General features: G+C 39.9%; 1 protein-coding gene across 7 annotated transcripts in view; it reads right to left on the bottom strand.

Moving 5' to 3' along the window:
• Nucleotides 1-18370, bottom strand: part of VPS13D (vacuolar protein sorting 13 homolog D) — a 256779-nt gene that overhangs the window by 222932 nt on the left and 15477 nt on the right. For all 7 annotated transcript variants that reach the window (XR_010024193.1, XR_010024194.1, XM_063104869.1 and 4 more), the window contains exons 6-18: nucleotides 16883-16999; nucleotides 13989-14093; nucleotides 10681-10851; nucleotides 10132-10232; nucleotides 9116-9284; nucleotides 7310-7411; nucleotides 6949-7150; nucleotides 5849-6028; nucleotides 5059-5189; nucleotides 4384-4459; nucleotides 3777-3947; nucleotides 2678-2808; nucleotides 1270-1402 (exon numbers count right to left, since the gene is read on the bottom strand). Coding sequence is in view for 5 of the 7 variants with exons in the window: in XM_063104869.1 (XP_062960939.1) it covers nucleotides 1270-1402; nucleotides 2678-2808; nucleotides 3777-3947; nucleotides 4384-4459; nucleotides 5059-5189; nucleotides 5849-6028; nucleotides 6949-7150; nucleotides 7310-7411; nucleotides 9116-9284; nucleotides 10132-10232; nucleotides 10681-10851; nucleotides 13989-14093; nucleotides 16883-16999 (1789 nt within the window). In the remaining 2 variants the exon portion in view is untranslated. The remainder of the gene's footprint in view (nucleotides 1-1269; nucleotides 1403-2677; nucleotides 2809-3776; nucleotides 3948-4383; nucleotides 4460-5058; nucleotides 5190-5848; nucleotides 6029-6948; nucleotides 7151-7309; nucleotides 7412-9115; nucleotides 9285-10131; nucleotides 10233-10680; nucleotides 10852-13988; nucleotides 14094-16882; nucleotides 17000-18370) is intronic.

Here is an 18370-nt window from a genome sequence, read left to right as displayed (position 1 = left end):
TCAAATTCTTTTACCCTATGAATCTTCTCATTCTTCCATCCCATTTCACTGAATACTTTTTGTATATAATAAATGTAAATGAAATTACCTTCCAGGTGTCTCTTTTTATATATGCCCCTAATAACAAATAGATTAAATCTCTATTCCTAAAATTAAATACTTGGAAATAATGTCTGTTAAAATACACAATGTTACATAAGAAATACAAATAAAAACCACAATGAGGGGCTGGCTAGTCAACTCAGTTGATTAGAGCACAGTGTTGGTAAGACCAAGGTCAAGGGTTCAAATCTCCATACCAACCAGCTGCCCAAAAAAAGAAAAAAGCAATAAAAAACAATGAGATACTTCGTCATACCCACAAAACAACGGCTATAATAAAAAAGACAATAACCAGTGAAACAAGGATGTGGAGAAACTGGAACCCTTACACACTGTTGGTGGGAATATAAAATGGTGCAGCAATTTTGGAAAACAGTTTGGTAGCTCCTCAAAATATTAAACATAAAGTTGCCACATGACCCAGCAACTCCACTTCTAGAAGATACCCAAGAGAACCGAAAATATGTCTACACAAAAACCTGCATATGAATGCTCATAGCATTATTCATAATAGTCAAAAAGTGAAAACAACCCAAACATCCACCAATAAATGAATGGATAAACAAAATATGGTAAATCCATACAATGGATTATTATTTGGCCATAAAAAGGAATGAAGGACTGATATATATCACAAAATGGATGATCTCTGAAAATATTATGCTAAATGCAAAAGCCAGACATAAAAGGCCACATATTGTATTATTCTGTTCATATGAAATGTTCAGAATAAGCAAATCCATAGAGACAGAAAGATTAGTGATTGCCAGGGGCTGGGAGAGGGGGTGCCAGTGAGTTTGGAATTTCTTTTTGGGGGATGAAAATGTTCTGGAATTAAACAGTAATGAGAATTGCATAATTCTATCAAAATACAAAAAACAGCTGAACTGTACATTTTAAAATATAAATTACAGGGCTGACTGGTTAGCTCAGTTAGTTAGAATATGGTATTGTAACACCAAGGTCAAGGGTTCGGATTCCCATACCAGCCAGATGCCAAAATAAATAAATAAATAAAATTTTTAAGTGCAAATTATATCTCAATAAAGCTATTATTTAAAAAGTTACAAGTGAACTTTGGAGTTAAAGAATGTTATATAAACCTTACGTAGTTAAGCACAGATCAATCTACCAAAATGTTTTCATCACTTCAAATTCACACTGTACCTTGGGTATTCGTCAACAGCATTCTTCCTAGATCCACAACAACTAACACAGGATTCTTGAATTTGAAATCATCAGGAAATATCACCTGAGGAGCAGAAATATCTAGTCGCACAGTCCACCGTTTACTCTCCTCCTATAAAAATAAAATAAACTTCAATTAATCATAATTAACTGTAACTGTTGAAACTGAAGTTTTATCAGTGGTGCTCAAGCATTTCTGAAAGCCACAGCAAGGGTTATGGAGTGACTTAGTGCTTTACGGTATTACAGCAAAAAGTTTAAGATGAAAGTAGATTCAAATGCTTGAGGATTTTAGACATTACCATAGGTAAATGTCTGAAGTGGAGAGAAAAAATTAGCAAAGTACTGATTTGGTGGGTTGTTTGTACTTTGATTATGATGATCCATAGTTTAAGAAAGATTTTGTTTCTAGTACAGGGCTTAATACTTTAAAATACTGTAGAAATTACAGAATACAAATAAATGTAGAAATCCAAATATTTTTACTTATTCATGGACATTGGTAACTATGAACTTTCCTGCCAAAATATCTTAGAGGAAAACACAAGCTTTGACATTTGAAATATAAATACCACACCAATTCACAAATGTGTCCGTTTTTCTTCGCCTCAATTGTATGCATATGGAAAGCTAATTTACATAAATGTTATCAAAAAGAAACTTCTTTTGTCTGAGATAACAAGAGGAAACTAATTATTATTATTTGTGTTGAAACATACGCACACACACAAAACAAAAAAACAGGACTAATTCTCCATCCCGTACTACATATCCCTAAGCATTTTACTTTAAATATTTCTGTCATCCCTTACACCTAAGACTCATTCTGCATTGTCCAAAAGAAGCCACACTCCTTTTTAACTGCTCCATCTGCTGCTGTATCTTAGCAGTTCACCTCCACGCCACATTGTTAGAAACCATGTTTTACTGGACTGTTATGTTTCTTGGCTCTCCCTGACTGTAGAGTCCTCACTTCAGCTGGTCACCTAGTGTCACACAGTGACCATCATAACCTGGAATAGAAGTTGGGGCACCATTCCAGTTGTTTTTCTTCTGATAACAGTAAGTAAAAAGGGGAAGCTCTTAAGTGAAACATTCACAAATTATCAGGTCTGAAAAATGGAACGAAGATGAGTCTTGAAAGTATTTCCAGACTGCCACAAGGAAGAAATAGGACGTAGTCATGGTCATTAATTTTTCTAATTAAACCTTGAATGTGAAAGACATGAGATTTTATTTTATGCTAGCTGATAAGGACTTCATATTTTCAGTTTACCTAGTCAATATAATTGATACAAGCAAGCCTACCTACAGTAGGTAACAAACTTGACAGAAAGAATGCTTGCCCCTTCCCCAACCCCAGATATTGCTTATGTTCACAACTTACAATGAAATCACCCACTAGCAAACGATCCAGAGTTTGTCGGATTTCTGCCTTGGTCTGCATCTTCAATCTGTTGTATTGTCTTCGGGCAGCTTCAGCCACTCTCAGCTCAAGTTCAGACTGATAACCAAAACCTGTAAGATTAGAAATACAAAGGAAAGGCAGAATTTTCAAATGGCTGGGGGGACGAAGTGCTGCAAGTTCTCTTCTCACAACAATCAGTAACAACAACCGTTCCTTACTTCAGCATGACCTGGCAAAATACAGGGTAACAGGAATAAGCAAAGATGGGTGGTGGACATCCAGGGGACAAAGGAAGTATGTGAGGGTACCTAAGTTACTAGAATTTCTTGACCCATCTTCCGAAAGATTACAAACTATTATATTTCAAAATCCTTACAAAGCAGGACATTACAATGAAAGAGAAAATAAAACTTAGAAGGAAAAGTCTTCTATATTCTATTAGTGACAAAGCAATGAAACCACAACATTTATGCCTACTGTTTATAGGAAAAGACTCAAAATTGGACCAAAAACTAAAACTGCTTCAACATTAAAAAGGAGGGAGGGAAACAGTCAGGAAAATACAATTGTTTTATCAATCTCCCTGTCAATAAAAGTGCTTTTCTGCACCTACAGTCTGAAACCGTTTGGGGGAACAAAGGGAAGCATAAATAAATAAATGATGATATTTAGAACTTTGCAGTATTTAATCCGGCATCAAGTAAGTAAAAGAGATTTAAAAAGAAATTCTTGAACATTCCTCTTCAGTTCACTGGTCTAAAATATTCTGAGTAACAAAGGAAACCACCATCCTAATGCAATGGAAAGTATGAAAAAATGCCTGCTGAAGGGAGACAAAAAGAAAATACCTAAGAAAAAAAAAAAAAAAGAAAATACCTAAGGATACTGATTTCTCTTGGAAAAGATACTGTCCAGCTACCCAGATTTAATAACTAAGGACAACTCTATCCACTTACTCAACAGGCCTTTTCCACCACAATCAGGCCATTTGAATGTATAATAACCCTTATCCAGAGCACCAGAAATGACGAGAGATGTTTTTAAAAACTAACATAAGATCAAACAAACAAAAGTTAACCTGAGGTATGAACCTTTCCCTTGTAGAAAAAGTCTGCTACTTTTTTAATCGCCTGGGGATTATAGATGATGTTCAAGGGCCTCGTGCTGACATTCAGCCGCCTCTCAAAATGGCTGTGCACCGGATTTCTCTCATATAGCATCTCAAAAACTGGGTCATCTCGTTCTGCAGCTAAAGGAAAGAAAAGGAGAAAGAAAATGGAACATAGCAAAAACAATCATCTTATTCTTTATAGACCTGTGAGAAATTCTGGAAAAAAGACATTTTCTAAATGATTTTCCCATTAATACACATTTATGCACATTTTAAACACAGAAAGCCTAACAAGGATTGACTCTTTCATTTGCAACGGGGATCAGGAAGACAGGGCTGTCGTGTTTGCTCCCATTACGTAAACCAAGGACCCAGAGGCCCAGCAAGGTTGTGCCAGTTACACCCAGGTTAATGGTCTCACTGCGAGAGCACTAAGCTCTCTCCAAGTCCACCAGGAATCCACACAGCAAACCACCATGCACAAAACAGAAAACACTTTCTCTCTTACGACTGATCAAACACTACCAATCTGCAACAAAAAAACTTTTAAGAATTCATTTTAAGAACATATTACCAGCATAATCATCACTTCTGTCTGCAGATGTGGTTTGGAGGCCAAAAGACTGTGAAACTCTGCCAACTTCTTTTTGCTATTAAATACATACACAAAAATGCATAAATGTCAGGGTGAAAAGGGACAATTCACTATAAACACACACACATTTTACCCTTTAACATCACTCTCCCTTAGCATAATCAAATCAAAACTCACTTCACATAAGATTATTAAGTACTTGCAGACTTGTTTAGTTTTATGCCTTTTTCCTAATCTAGTAAGTCCAAGTCTTTTCTTTTGTATTGGCAGTATACTGTTTTGCACTCAGTACGTTTAATGAATGATTGCTACATGAATATTAAACATGTATAACTTTTTAAACTTTAAGTCTACCTTCCCACTCTCTCTACAACCTTCCCCCTACCTCCCAAAAAAATTAGGGACAGAGTAAATGGCTAAATACTCAACTATTTGAACTATATCTTTTCCAACTTAGTAAGATAAAGGCATAGCCATAAATCTCACCAACATTTTCTCTCTAACAAATTCAAAAAACTTATCAAACCTCAGCCTATCTGTCTTAAGATGATCAAATGTCAGAATAAATCAGGTTAATATTACTTATTTTTGCCTAAAACAGACCACAATTCACCAACACCCAAGATGTATTAACCACCCCACGATTGTACGTACTGGATTAGGGAAGACAAGAAGAGGAAACATAGTCCCTTCTGTTGCCAGGTCTCGAAGGAACAGTCCACCTAACCGGATTAAAAGCAAGGAGGAATTTCTTCGAGGAAGAGATTCCGCTAGAAGTTTTACATCTATAAAAAATAAATGTAAGAGTTGATACCATGCTATGATAGCCCACAGTCTTTTAAAAAGCATTAGATATAATAATTTACAGAGGACTATTAGATACCATGAACTATTTTCCCTTGAAATTAGAAACAAAAAAACCCCACGTTCTTCACAATTTTGTGCTTTTTGCTCGTGATTTTGCTATTTAAAATGTTCCCCAGGTATAGTGCTGAAGTTCTGTGTAGTGTTTCTAAGTGCAAGAAGGCCGTGATATGCATTAGAGAGAAAATACATGTATTAAATTAGCATCGTCTGGGTATGAGTTATAGTACTGTGGCCATAAGTTCAATGTTAATGAATCTTTTTTTTTTTTTTTAAAGATGACCTGTAAGGGGATCTTAACCCTTGCCTTGGTGTTGTCAGCACCACACTCTCCCAAGTGAGCCACAGGCCGGCCTTAATGTTAATGAATCTTTAAACACAAACATACATCAACAAATGTTATGACCAGAGGTTCACAGGAACCTAACCCTGTATTTCTCCTAGGAGAAATGGCTCCATATTAGCTAATTCAGTATCCATGGCAACTTTCTAGACTATAACTTCCACAAATAATGAGAATCAATTGGATAATGGCACCTAGAAAGATAAACAGCAGCAGGTAGTTCTTTTGGGGCAGTACCTGAAAATTCGAGCTGCATGAAAGCACTTTCATTCATTTGAGGAGTTCCTTGCTCCTTGTGTAACAGAGTCACTGTACCTCGCTGCAACTGTAAATTCAGTTTGGCAAAGACATGATCTCGCTTTGTATACGTGTTCATATATGAGGCATCTGCAGTAGGGTCAAAGAACTCCTCGGTGCCTAAATGGTTAAGAGAGAAAAGACTTTAAGAAAAAACAAGGGGGGCTGGCTGGTTAGCTCGGCTGGTTAGAGTGTGGTGCCAATAACACCAAGGTCAAGGGTTCAGATCCCCGTACTGGCCAGCTGCCGAAAAAACATGGAAAACACCAGGGTCCAGGGTTCAATCCCTGTACCAGCCAGCCACCAGAAAATGGAAAAGAAAAAACATAGGAGAATAAATAAAGCAATACCAGGCACACTGATTGCAATACCAGGCACACTGATTACAGTTGTGGTGATGTTTTTTAATAGAACTATAAAGTCATAGCTGACTGCTTTATGCTTTATTTGCTAATGTACAGCAACCATAACTGTTTTATAAGGGCTCCTGTCAACTTATTACCAAACCAGGAAGGATAAGATTCATGATAAAATACAGTACAAAGCAGCACTGCCCAATACAGTTAAATGGTCTATATTCACACTGTCCAGTACAGTGGCCACTAACCACATGTGGCTATTGGGCACTCGTGGCACATGTGACTAGTGCAATTAAGGAATTAAATTTTTACTTTTATTTAATTTTAATTAATATAAATATCTACTTGTGGCTAAGACGTCCATACTGAACAGCACAGGCCTGAAGAGTGGCTCTGTCCAGATTTTAAAATTTTTTAACTTACTCAAATTTAGTTCTATTACAATTGCTGCCATTCAGACCCATCTGAAACTGTACTCATATTCATATTTGTGGAGTTGCAAATAAAGTATCTCCCAAAACACTTCTTCTCTCTGCCTCAATGAACATGAAACAAACTATTTTTTCCAAATGCCTATTTTTGTTAAATTTGGAAAATACCATGGGCCGTTGCACAAACAACAATTTTAAGTTCTCCTTTAACTCCAGCTAAGGGGGAAAGTGAAGGGCAGCTCCCCTGTACCCAGGATCTCTTCCGGAGTCCACTGCTCGTGCTGCTCTGCTGATAAGCCCTCGACCGCTTTCCCTTCAGGGCTCTGCTGCCCATACCAGCCACCCCATCCAGGAAACCAGGACTGAAGGTACTGCAGCATCCCACTGCCTCCTCTGGTTTCTGGGTCTCCAGGAGAGTCGCTTGGAGAATCAAATTGAGGCTCTCGTATACTCTGCATCAAGCACAAATGAGCATATGTGAGTACCCAAAGACAGAAGATATGATATGTCACTGGCTGCTGTATGTTCCCCACAGAAGCAAAAGCACATCACAAATGAAGCACTCAGATTGTGCTGGGTCTGAACTAATCTTCTCATAGAGGATTTCTTACCTCTGCTAGCTCTTCTTGTTTGTAAAATCGATTATGAACCAGTTCTCGCAAAATCTTCAATTCCTCAAAGGTTTGTTCCTCTTCAATCCGACACAGTTCCTCCTATTTGGGTTAAACAAAAACAAAAAAACAAAAGAACACATATTATAGCTGCAGAGAAACTGGACACCCTCACAAAGCACTACAAGTATGGCAAAGGAGCCTGTCTGGTCCCCAACATTTCCACCGACAGCCAAGTTCCGTGATTGCTGTTTCTGATTTAAACAGCTTTTCCATATAATCCAATAGATTCTACTTGGTCTCTAACAAGTGTCAAGTGTCTAGTCTTGGTGACTAACAAGTATCACAGTTCCTGGGACTAACAGTAACTAGAGAGCAGGCAAAGAACAGTACTTCATTTTCAATGTGTCACTGAAGTGTGTGCACTGCTGCAACCTCCTACACTTTGGACAGCACTGAGACAGTTTACAAAGTGCTTTCACAGGCATCAGCTCAGATGATCAAAGTAGGCCACTAGTTCTCATTCTTCCTACCTTTGGATGTGGAAATTTACACAGGAAATTTCAAGTTTACACAGGAAGTGTGCAGGTCCCAGCTCCTTTATGTTTCATATAGGATATGAGCAAGGACATGGTCATTTTACCTTGTTTCATACTAGTTGGGAAAGAACAACAGTAGCCAACTTACATGCCAAGATGAAAAAGAAAGTAGCATTAGCTCTCCTACACTGTTTCTTATGTCCTAACGTTAAGAAAAGGGAGATTACACAAGCTTACTTGCACACTTCAGCTATAATTTAGATTTTTCTTTCCCTCCATGTCTTTGCCTGGGCCTTTAAGAAAACCATCCAAAACAAAATGTCTGGTTTATTCCATCCTTACAGTTCCTACGTCAGTAACCATATCTGGCATTGATGAAAAAAGCCATTAACGAAGCAAGTGGGCCATGGCCTCAGGGTGCCGGCAGGAGAGCTGAGAACCCCTAGGGATTCAGCACTGCCCCTGGTTACCACTCAGCGGGTGCTAAAGAGAAAGTAATATTCCTTTTTGCTCAGAAGAGTCTACTAAAGAAATGATTAGTTAAGAGACAGTACCTGAGCCAAAATATTAGAAATGGTCTAAACTGCTATTACAAAAATTGATGCTCACAAAACCAAAACAAATCAAGGAGTAAAGCACTGCCTTCCTCTAGGAGATAACAGGTAGAGAGACTAGAAACGGGCTGGAGTCCGAGGCCAGGACTCTGGGAGTGGTAGTTCTAAGGGTCTCTAGCCCTACAGTTAACTAAACACGAGCCTGCCTTCATCACCTACTTCACCCTCTTCTGCCTAGCCTCTACCACCATAAAAATCCAGGGTCAATCAAGTCAACTGGGATTATGGAAAATGTACGCCAAAGTCTACAGAGATGAGTTGAAGACTTCAGAGGAGAAGAATTAGAAGTAGGATGAGGCTTTGAAGAGACTATCTAGGTGACTGCAGGGAAAAGTCTCTCTGAACCCTGCACAGAGAGCTGGGGAAGAAGGAGTGTGGGCATAAAGGTGTAGCAGGACCACAGTCATCTCATCTTCCCCCTACCCCATGGCCTGGCTCTCCTCAGGCAGCAAAGGGTATAGGATGCTTCTGGTCAAGGCAAGGCTAGTGGCCTCTAAGAAGTTCTCACTCTAGTAAGACCAACTCTATCCTGTAAAATTATGCCACTTAGCAAGGGACTTTATTTCTTCACAGATCCCATTTTCTTCAGCCTTTGAGAGAACATTATTATCCTGTGAATGAAGGCAAGAAACATAAGACAACAGTCCACTCACCCTGTCATCTTCAGACAGCAAGCCTCCTTTTAACTTGCTGAAATATTTGTCAGTGTAAGATACAGCATCACGGGCACGGTGCAACAAAAAGTCCCAGGTACAACATTTCCTCTGCTCTCTGATCTCAAACAAATTAGCATTCAAAGCAAAATACCACCATTCTCGGCAGCTGAAATAGTCCATAACAATGTAATTACTTCTTACAATAAAAGCAACTAAAATGCTATCAATCCAGGACAATCCACATAACCACCATTCCTCTTCTGAGACATTTTTTCTTGTCAGCCAGTTTATGTCTCAAGCTCATTTTAATATAAAGCTAAACACAATAGGTGGGGAAAGTAAAACTGCTGCCAAAGAACATCAAATATTGATCACAAACATATATCAATAATAATACAGTACTCAATTGGTTTGAATTACCCACAATATCATTCCCTTCCACCAACAGAAAATCAAATGCTAACTATAAGGTACATACCATTTTAATATAATTACCAAAGATTTGACTAGATTTTAAATTGAATTTAAGATTTTAAATTGAATAATTCTAAGAAAATACATGAAAATACACAGGATCATTGAAAACCTTTAATATACTGGACTGGTCATGTTTATCACTGAAACATGAAAAGAGGATTTATGTTTGCTGTGGAAGTTAGAAAGTGTACTATATAAATGTTGACCAAACAACCTGGAAGAAAAGACATAGGGAAGTAGGTTCAAAGAATATTGCAAAGTGTTACTACACACCAGATCCCATCACAGCAACATCAGTCTACTTGCTAAATGAGATTGAGAGATCTTCTGAATTTCATTAAACTCAATCTAAGACTAAATCTGTGACAAGAATATCAACAATGATAACAGAAATGGCATTTTAAGAGCCAGAAAAATCAATTGTACTTTTATTTCCAACCAAGTGTAAAGGACAATGAGGAATGTTTCTGAACTATGTACCAAAAAAGAACATGCTATAAAATGTATTTCATATGCAAACACTTATAAGCCCTTACTTCTTGGATACTGCCACTTTTGGTTTCCACTTTCGGAACTTCACCTGCCTCTCCTTTCGTTCCAGCTCCTTGAGGAATTCCATGATTTGCCGGTATTGCAGCTTTTCATTAGAGGTTAAGAGATACTAGGTTAGAACAGATTTGTTTCCTTTACTCACTTAAGACCTACATCTACCGAGAATAATTCATATTAGTCAATCCACTGAACTGAAGCCAGTACAAACTGAAACACCAAAAAGTCAGCATTGAGTGGCTTGTGTCTCTGAACACTGACAGTTGAGTATTTATACTTACCGCACCTCCTGCATTCTCTGCTACACTTAAAAACATCAAATCAAAACTAACCTGAGATCAACCCAATTTAACCATGTAACAGATAGTGGGTTTTACACCTAACACAACTTTGTTCTGGAGGCAAATGGTCTCACATACACTTTCTTTCCTGTTAAGGATTCTGTTAAGTGTCAAGACCTTTCTATCAATATTTTCCTGTCACCCCCAATCACCAGCCTGATGGTAAGAGTATAAGCCACTAGGAAGAGAGTGTACCTGAGAGAGTTTCAAGGGAATGGTCTCCAGCTGAATATCACATTCAATGCGGGGACTGTGCCGAGACCTCAGAGGCTCCTTGGAGCAGTTTCTCTTCAAAAGAGCAGATGCGCACACAGGCTCCAAGACATAGTGATGACTGCGGCTTTCCATGTTCCTGGCCATCGCCTCCTGCATGTCAGAAGAACATCCATTCTCGTCAGACTGGCTTTCTTTCATTCTTATAATGCCACGGTTTGATGACAGAAATGGTCAGGCTATGCTATAGACTGTGTCATAACAGCAAATGCTTTTAGGATCAAGTTACAAGTTTGTACATTATATAATCTACAGCATATTACATCAGAATCCAAAAACAGTATAAAATTGGGCTCTACAGTTCTCTAGTATTTTTAAATTTTTATTTATGCTTCTTAATAGGTAATACATTCACATGACTTAAAATCTAAAGGCAAAAAAAGGTGCAGCGTCTCTTTCCTACTCTCATCTTCCAGTCACCCACCTACCTTCCCTAGAGGCAACCAATGATACCAACTACTTATGTCCCCACCAGAGCATTCTGTACATATCCAGGCACATCTATAATTTCGGTTTTTTACACAAATGCTATAGAAGCTATTTTTCCTTGGTTTTTTAAACTTAATACTATATCTTAGAGGCTCTTACATATTCATCATAAAGACCTTTACCTTTATTTTTTATAGCTGCATACTGTTCTACTGTATGGATGCAGTATTTGTTTAATCAAATCAGCAAAACAAAAATCATTCTATACAATAGCATGCAAGCCAAAGATAACTTAAACCACCTACAATTTCTTTACCAAAAAAACTGAGATTTTTGTTTCATCCTTCACAAACAGTAATACTTTATATCTGATGATTTATGACTTTCTAAGTATCTTTTAAAGGAATACCACCGAATGCGATGTTTTAACAAACATAATAAGAAAGCTCTTCTGAGTTCCGGCCAAGATGGCAGAATAGACAGTCCACAGTTTCACTCTCTCCCACAAATCAACCAATTAACAACTATAAAAATGTAACATCAGCCAAGCTGGGGCCACTGGAGCTAAGGGGAAGAAGAGGAGAGACCTACGGAGTTCATGAAGGCGGGAGAAAACACGATGAGAGAAAGAAAAAACTGCTCTGAGCATTTCGGGCCACAGCCACTTTAAGGCTCAAGCTGCTGAGCACATGCAGCAGGAGCCTGCAGAAGCTGTGGCTGTGCCCTTCAGATGGAGTTACTTCGAGGCAGCAGGGGAGAAGAGGGCCTTGGTGGCCCCGAGGACAGCAAGACCACTAACAGGGTTCCCATAGACCCACGCAGGAGTGAGGAGCCAGAACAGCTGAAAAAGGGGAGCCATTCAGAGTCTGGTGAGTCATCGCAAGGGACCGGTGCAGGGCCCATCCCATGGGAAGTGTTTGGAGCACAGGCAGTGGGGGAGACAGGCCCACCGAGAGAACACTGGGACACAGCAAGGACAGCCAATCCGCCCCCCAATCAACAAAGGACCACTCAGAGGAGACTGGTCAGGAATGCAGAATTGCATGGGGTACATTTGATGAAAAACTCAGACCCAGATCAGAGTTTCTACACAACCCAGGCGCATCTGATCTCAGCAGAGCCTGAAGTACCTATAAGGTCAACCATAAAACCCTGAGCTGCACAAAATGCCTTCCCTAGGGAAAGAGCAGCAAAGCAGCAATTTAGCTCAACTACACTGCTCAAGTAGTAGTGCCCATGAGAAGTTGCCCCATTTATAATTGAGCAAAGGACAAAAAATTAGTTCCAGCCCAGGCACACCATGAATGCCTTGGGGCCCACCAGGGGACATGAGGCATGGATCCGGGAACCAGACCACCAACCACAACCACTCACACCGCCAGCACATTAGGGCCCACCCTGGGGGCCAAAACATGCAGCTGGGAACCAGAATCCCTCCCATAACCAGGCACACCTCACCAGAGCCGCAGGGCCCACCTGGGGACCTGAGGCATAGAGCAGGGGACTGGACCCACCTCCCACAACCAGGCACACTGCCAGCACCTCGGGGCCCCGCCTGGAGGCCCGGGGTATGGAGCTGAGGACCAGACCCCCTTCCCACAACCAGGCACACTGCCAGGGCCTTGGGGCCCTGCCCAGGGACCCAAGGCATGGAGCTGGAGAATGGACCCCCCCTCCCACAACCAGGCACACCATGCCAGTGCACTGGGGCCTGCCTGGGGACCCGAGGCATGGATCCAGGGACCTGATCCCCCTCCCACAACCAGGCACACCACTCCAGCAACTCAGGGCCCACCCAGGGTCCTGAGGCTTGGAACCAGGGACTGGACACTCCCCACAACCATGCACACTGCCAGCACAAAGGAGCATGCCAAAAACATCACCACCATGTGGGTGGCCCACCACAGCCACCACTATAACCATGGCTGCCACGAAAGCGGCTAGATGCCACAACCACAACACAGATGGTCCGCCAGCCATTGGAATGCATTGACACAAGGAGAGTCAACAGCAGAGATAAAGAAAAGAAGAGGACGTCTCTCTCCGCAAAGCCCTTTTCAGAGTGACAGAAGAAGCGTCTGCTCTATGATAATATTGGGGGACCTGATCACACCTCTCAGCATTGTACAGATCATCTAGGCAACAAATCAACAGAGTAATCATTAATCTTTCAGAAGGAAAGAAGAAATCTAGGGTAATTAGAGGGGCCTGGGGGAAGGGAGAGGAGGATGGGAAGAGATTGGACAAGGGGTATAAAGAATAATTATGATTTGTAACAGTATATATGCTAGTAACATTAATTTGATCAACATATCTCAATGTTGAATCCCCAAAATCTGTATAATCAATTTTGATTCAATAAAAATTTTTTAAAAAAAGAAAGAAAGCTCTTCTTTATGAATTAGATCTGGTGCTTTGTTCATTTAAAATCTGGATGCCCAGTACATGGTGGCTAAGAGAACAGATATCTATAATACATTACATGCATACAGTGGAATACTATGCAGTCAGAAGCAATGAACTAGAAGTACAAATGTATCTTAAAAACATATCTTTAAGTGAAAAAGATAAACCAAAGACACCTATACTTTAATATAAATTTAAAACATACACAAAACAATGTATATTGTTCAAAGTTACATATACAGCAAGTACCTCAAGCAAGCACACTTGAAAGCAGACGTCTATAGAGGAGGGGGATAGGAATCAAAGATGCATGGGACAAAAGCCTACATGGCAGTGATCCTACACCATTTTCTTTCAGCATTATTTGGCAATAAAAACCTCTGCAAGAATCATACCTGTAACTCGACCTGAGGCAAATCCCCCAATAAAGTGCAATCGACATCCCAATAGATGCTAAACTCCGCCACATCTAATTGCTTTTTCCTCATTAGTTTCTGTACCTGAAGTAAGAAAGACAGGCAAGAAAACAGGATGACTGTCTATTCATAAATGCATTCATTCATTCAACAAACCATTTGGAAGAATCATGCCTCAGGCACTTTGTAAGGTGCTGGAGTTACAAAACTGAATTAAAACATGATTTTGCTCTTACAGGGTTCAAAATCTAGGTAACGGGATACAAACATGCAAACAAATGATTACACAGAGAGAAATAGGAAGAATATATAAGATGCTATGAGCAAAAAAAAAGAAAATGTCTCCACGTGAGAGTGTCAAAAGATGTATATGTTTCAGAGAAATGGACAGGAAGGAGGAAAGGACTGGGTCAACAATACAAAAGGCCTGATATCTTCAGGGGTCAGTGAATACATCTGTGTATCTGGAACACTATACATGTGGTGTGGTCAGCAGTACTGGTGCATGTCTATGAATACATATTTGCAGTGGGGAGTTAGTTAAGTGCTGAGAACAGTAGCTTAGAAAGTTACTAGGTATACTGGGTTGAATAGTGTCCTCCCCTCCCTAAAAAATTCACGTTCATGTGAAAGTTGAGACTACGACCTTATTTGAAAATAAGGTCTTTGCAGATGAAATCAAGTTAAAATGAGGTCATACTGAATTAGTGTAGACCCTAATCAAATGAGTAGTGTCCTTACGAAAAGAAAAAAGAAAAAAAATGACACACAGGGTAGAAGGCCATGTGAAGATAGAGTCAGAGATTAGAGTGACATATCTACAAGCCAAGGAAGACAAAAGACCAGGAAACCACTAGAAGAAAGGATAGAGGAATGGGACAGTTTCTCCCTCAGAACCTCCAGAAGGAACCAACCCAGCCAACTCCTTGATTTCAGACCCTTGGCATCCAGAACTAGAGAGTAAATTTCTGTTGTTTTAAGCCATCTAGTTTGTGACAATGTGTTACAGCAGCCCCAGGAAACTAATTCACTAGGAAAGGAAGTTTATACCATACTTTAAGTGACATAAAGCCACTGAAGGCTTTAATGTAGACAGGTACCACAATCAGGTATGGGTTTTAGAAACAGAACTTGATCTTGGGCACAGGTGGTGATGGTCAGCTTTGCATCCATGAATACGCATAACCCATAAATTTTTTTTTTCAAATTAGTTAATTAAAAAAAAGAAAAAAGAAACAGAACTTGGCTGAGGGATGGGAAGGGAGAGGGCTGGATTTAGCTGCAGGCCACAGCTTGCCAACCCCTGCCCTAGAGCTGATCCACCCGGGTTCAAGACCTAGCCCCACTTCTCACTTCATCTCTCTGCACCTTAGTGTCCTCAGCTGTAATATCTGAATAACAGTGGTGGGGAAAATTAAAGAGAATTAAATGAGTTAAATCATGTAAAACACTAAGAACAGTGTCTGGCACATAAAAGGGCTCAAAAGCTGTTACTTGTTTTAACATTCAATAACATGCTAGGGAAAAAAGTTGGTTTCAGGGGGGCAAAATGGGCAGATGGAATATATGGAATCATTTTGGTTACGATGAGCTATGGTATAATATGAAATATATTTGGTCTTTGTCCCTGGTTCCTGACACAGAGCTCCTAAAATCCTTGGAAATTCCTGAATGACAGGAGTATCTTTTGTTATTCATAATGAGCCCTTTTGATCACACCTGAGTTTATGCTAATGAGGTAACTGAGGGTAAGGCCTCTAGACAATCTCAGGATCAGTCTTGTCACCAGAAAGTGATCGAAGGTTTGGGACTTTCAGCTCCCCCGGCAACCTGTGGATGGTGGTCTAGAGAAGACGCTATAAAAACTTTTGAACAATGATGAGATTTGATGGGCCTCCAGGTTGCAAAACACTGGAGGGTGGAATGCCCCTCTTCTGGCTGTTCAACTGTATCCTTTATAATATTCTTCATATGAGAGTACTTCAGAAAGTTCATGGAAAAATAGAATTAAAAGATATACTATCTTTTCATGAATTTTTTGAAGTACCCTCACAATAAACCTTTATAATATCCTTTATGTTAAGCCAGTAAATGTAAGCAAAGTGTTTCCCTCAGTTTGTGAACCATCCTAGCAAATTATCAAACCTGAAGAAGGGGGGTCATGGGAACTCCGATTTATAGCTGGTCAGTCAGAAACACAGTCATTACCTGGGATTTGCGATTGGCATCTGAAGTGAGGGGCAGTCTTGCAGGACTACCTAACCTGTGGGGTCTACACTAATGCCTGTTAGCATCAGAACTGAGTTAAACTGTAGGACACCCACTTGATGTCTGCTAAAGAACTGTTTGGTTTGTGGGGAAAAACTCCCACACACCTGGTGTCAAAGAGTGTGAAGTATAGAGAAACAGAGTGTGTTTTATCAGACAAGCATAAAATACCATAGAAGTGTCCCATAACCAGTTTTAAAAAACCATGAATATGAAGGTCAGAAGAGAGGTGGAGAATGGAGTTCAAGAGGTAAAAGCCATCAGCAAATATGCCCAAGTGGTAGGTGAAACTATGACACAGAGTGAGTTTACCCAAGAAGTGCATGTAGTGTGCAAAGATTTGAATCAAGGATGAAATCCTTTCTGCATGCTCAGTTTCTTCATGTATTAAATGAAAATGATATAACCAAAGGCCGAAGAAAATTAACTGCTTTCCTATTTCAGCTAATTAGATTTGTTGCATACAAACAAGAAACATGCATATCTACCACAAAGCATACTGGAAAAGAATACGATATCATTTACATACACAAAAGGACAGAAGACAGAGCCCCAAATTCCCTAGGACACTGCTTTCTTCCCATGTAATCTTATTTCCTACTCACAGGCTCATTCACAGCATTTTGCATGGACACATTCTTAATGCAGATGCCAAATGCAAAAGGATGGGAAGGATCGGTAATACCATCTTCAAAGCGTAAATGGACATCTTGAATTTTTAACTGCAAAGGAGAGAAAAAAGAAAAAGACATTTAGGTAATCGCTGCAAGTGGAATACTATAGGTAGGGCTCAAACTGCCCTTGAGCCACAAAAGTAAACCACGGCAGGCATTTGATACACAAACATCACACACATCAAATATTCTGTAAGTTCCAAAGAGAGTTACAATCACAAACTGCACACAAATAACATTTCTTTGTGATCAGCATTATCTCAACAACAGAACTACAAAAATTTCATTAAATCCTTTCAGGAAAGCTAGCCAGTTAGCTCGGCTGGTTAAAATGTGATACTGATAATACCAAGGTCTGGGGTTTGATCCCTATACTGGCCAGCAAAAAAAAAAAATTTAGAAGACACTTAAAGCAGCATTTATTATTATTTTTTTTTTTTTTTAAAGATGACCGGTAAGGGGATCTTAACCCTTGACTTGGTCTTGTCAGCACCACGCTCAGCCAGTGAGCGAACTGGCCATCCCTATATGGGATCCGAAGCCGGGGCCTTGGTGTTATCAGCACCGCACTCTCCCGAGTGAGCCACGGGCCAGCCCCTAAAGCAGCATTTAAAGAGAATAAAACCCCTGTATTCAGATCATTATTCCTCCTGCTCTTCTAAAACCTTAACCTTGGCTCCTATTTCCAACATTTGGACCCAGGTTCAACAGAAAGGAACATAACCTTTGTTTGTATGTATGTATGTTTTTACTTCTCCTTGCCCCTGTAAGTGGGCTACAGAAAAAGCACTCTGCTTCAATGAATCAAAAAATAATAAAGTGAAAACACAACCCACAGAATGGGAGAAAGTATCTGAAATCATATATCTATTAAGGGACTAGTACCCAGAACATATAAAGAGCTCTTATAACTAAAAAGACAAACCAATTTTTTAATGGGCAAAGGATTTGAAGAGACATTTATCCAAAAAAAGATACCAAAATGGCCAACAAACATATAGAAACATACTTAGAATCACTAGCCATTAAGGAAATGCAAATCAAAACCGCAATGAGATATCACTTCACAACCACTAGTTTGAATACAATCAAAAGACAAGAGAGTGATATCACCAAGATGGCAGAACAGACCATCCCAGCGTGGCTCTCCCCCAACAGATCAACTTACAACTATTAAAACACAAAAACTGCCATTCTAAAATCACTGGAACTAAGATGAAGAAAAGAGAACAGACCCTGGAGTCTGTGAAGGCATGGATGGCCATGGCGAGTGGGAGGAGAGATCACTCTGATCAGTCCAAGCTCCAGCTGCTCCCAGGCCAGCATGGCACAGAACAGCCACCAGTGCATGGGGCAGCTACCCGGAGATGGCAAAGCTGCAGAAGCACCCTTTGCACGAAGGTACTTGGAGGCTGCAGG

The sequence above is a fragment of the Cynocephalus volans genome, chromosome 8, assembly GCF_027409185.1.
Source record: "Cynocephalus volans isolate mCynVol1 chromosome 8, mCynVol1.pri, whole genome shotgun sequence".
In the NCBI taxonomy this organism is placed as follows: Eukaryota; Metazoa; Chordata; class Mammalia; order Dermoptera; family Cynocephalidae; genus Cynocephalus; species Cynocephalus volans.
The sequence above is the reverse complement of the archived record's forward strand: the minus strand, read 5'-3'. Positions and strand labels throughout refer to the sequence as shown.